At 46.8% G+C, this 1,138-nt stretch overlaps 1 protein-coding gene across 1 annotated transcript in view; it reads right to left on the minus strand.

Annotated features, from left to right (window-relative positions):
* LOC104941803 (brain-specific angiogenesis inhibitor 1-like) overlaps nt 1-338 on the minus strand; it is a gene marked incomplete at its 3' end in the record, with an annotated part of 5,168 nt that extends 4,830 nt beyond the window's left edge. Inside the window, exon 1 of the mRNA XM_010766941.1 lies at nt 122-338. Coding sequence (XP_010765243.1) covers nt 122-338 — 217 coding nt within the window. The remainder of the gene's footprint in view (nt 1-121) is intronic.
* Nucleotides 339-1,138: the final 800 nt, after the last annotated feature.

Here is a 1,138-nt window from a genome sequence, read left to right on the forward strand (position 1 = left end):
CTCACACACACACACACACACACACACACACACACACACACACACACACACACACACACACACACACACACACACACACACACACACACACACACACACACACACAGGATGGGGGTCTCACCGCTGCAGGGCTGAGCGTTGCAGGGACGGCCCTCTTCCAGCACCCCCTCACACAGGTACGACTCCTCTGCTGTTGACTGACAGGCCCGGGCCCGGGTTTGAATCCCGCCTCCGCACTCGCTGCTGCACCGTCTCCACTGCCCCCACACACTCCACCCACCTGAAACACACACAGCAGCACTGCATTCAAGGGTGACCAGAGAGTGCACTTTCTGCATCAAATCGGTTAAAATGTTGTTACATGTCTACTGCAGGAGCAATTTTGGCGTATCTTGCATTTCCAACACGTTTCTAGGGATGATGATCGGACCATTGACCCTCCAAATGGTAGACATCAATTCCCCCTGAGCAGTGGTGGAAAGTAACTTAAGATCTCCTATCATGCTATTTTTAGGCATATATTATGGATCTTAGACATATGAAAATATATAAAAAACCTGTCTATGATGGTTTTGCTCAAAATACCAAACAGATCATGCTTTTTAGACATCCCTCATATCCCTCTATTTCAGCCCTGTTAGGGAAGTGCTGATTCTGGGTCAGTAGCTGTTGGCCCCGCCCCCTTTTGAGCATGCAGGTAAGCTGTGAGTTGCACAGGGAAGATAATTTTCGACTGGCAGATTCAGCTAAATGCTGCCGTGATTAAACGCCATATCATGTTCCAAACCACAGGATTATTTCTGAAACAGTATGGAGCTCAAATGCTTTTTTTCTTGCGGGTTTACTACAAGGTGAGTTCCTTTTTTTGTATCCTGCTTACACATAGCTACTCCCTCCAGTACAGGTTAGCTCTGAGTGTTAGCGATGCTTGCTAAACACAGACAATAATACTTCCAAAACACGTCGTGCTTTGATTCTGATAGCGACGTTTCTGATAGGTCCGTGGGTGTAAAGCCAGCCCATATTTTAGTAATGTCGTCATGACGCAGCAAATCTGGATCAGCTCCGTTGTTCCCCCGTTTTTAAAGATTTGGTTAAGGAGGAAAAGAGAGAGGGTTTTGTTTTTTGACACTTTGAG

Source organism: Notothenia coriiceps, unplaced genomic scaffold, assembly GCF_000735185.1.
Source record: "Notothenia coriiceps isolate Sejong01 unplaced genomic scaffold, NC01 NC01_scaffold00003930, whole genome shotgun sequence".
NCBI lineage: Eukaryota > Metazoa > Chordata > Actinopteri > Perciformes > Nototheniidae > Notothenia > Notothenia coriiceps.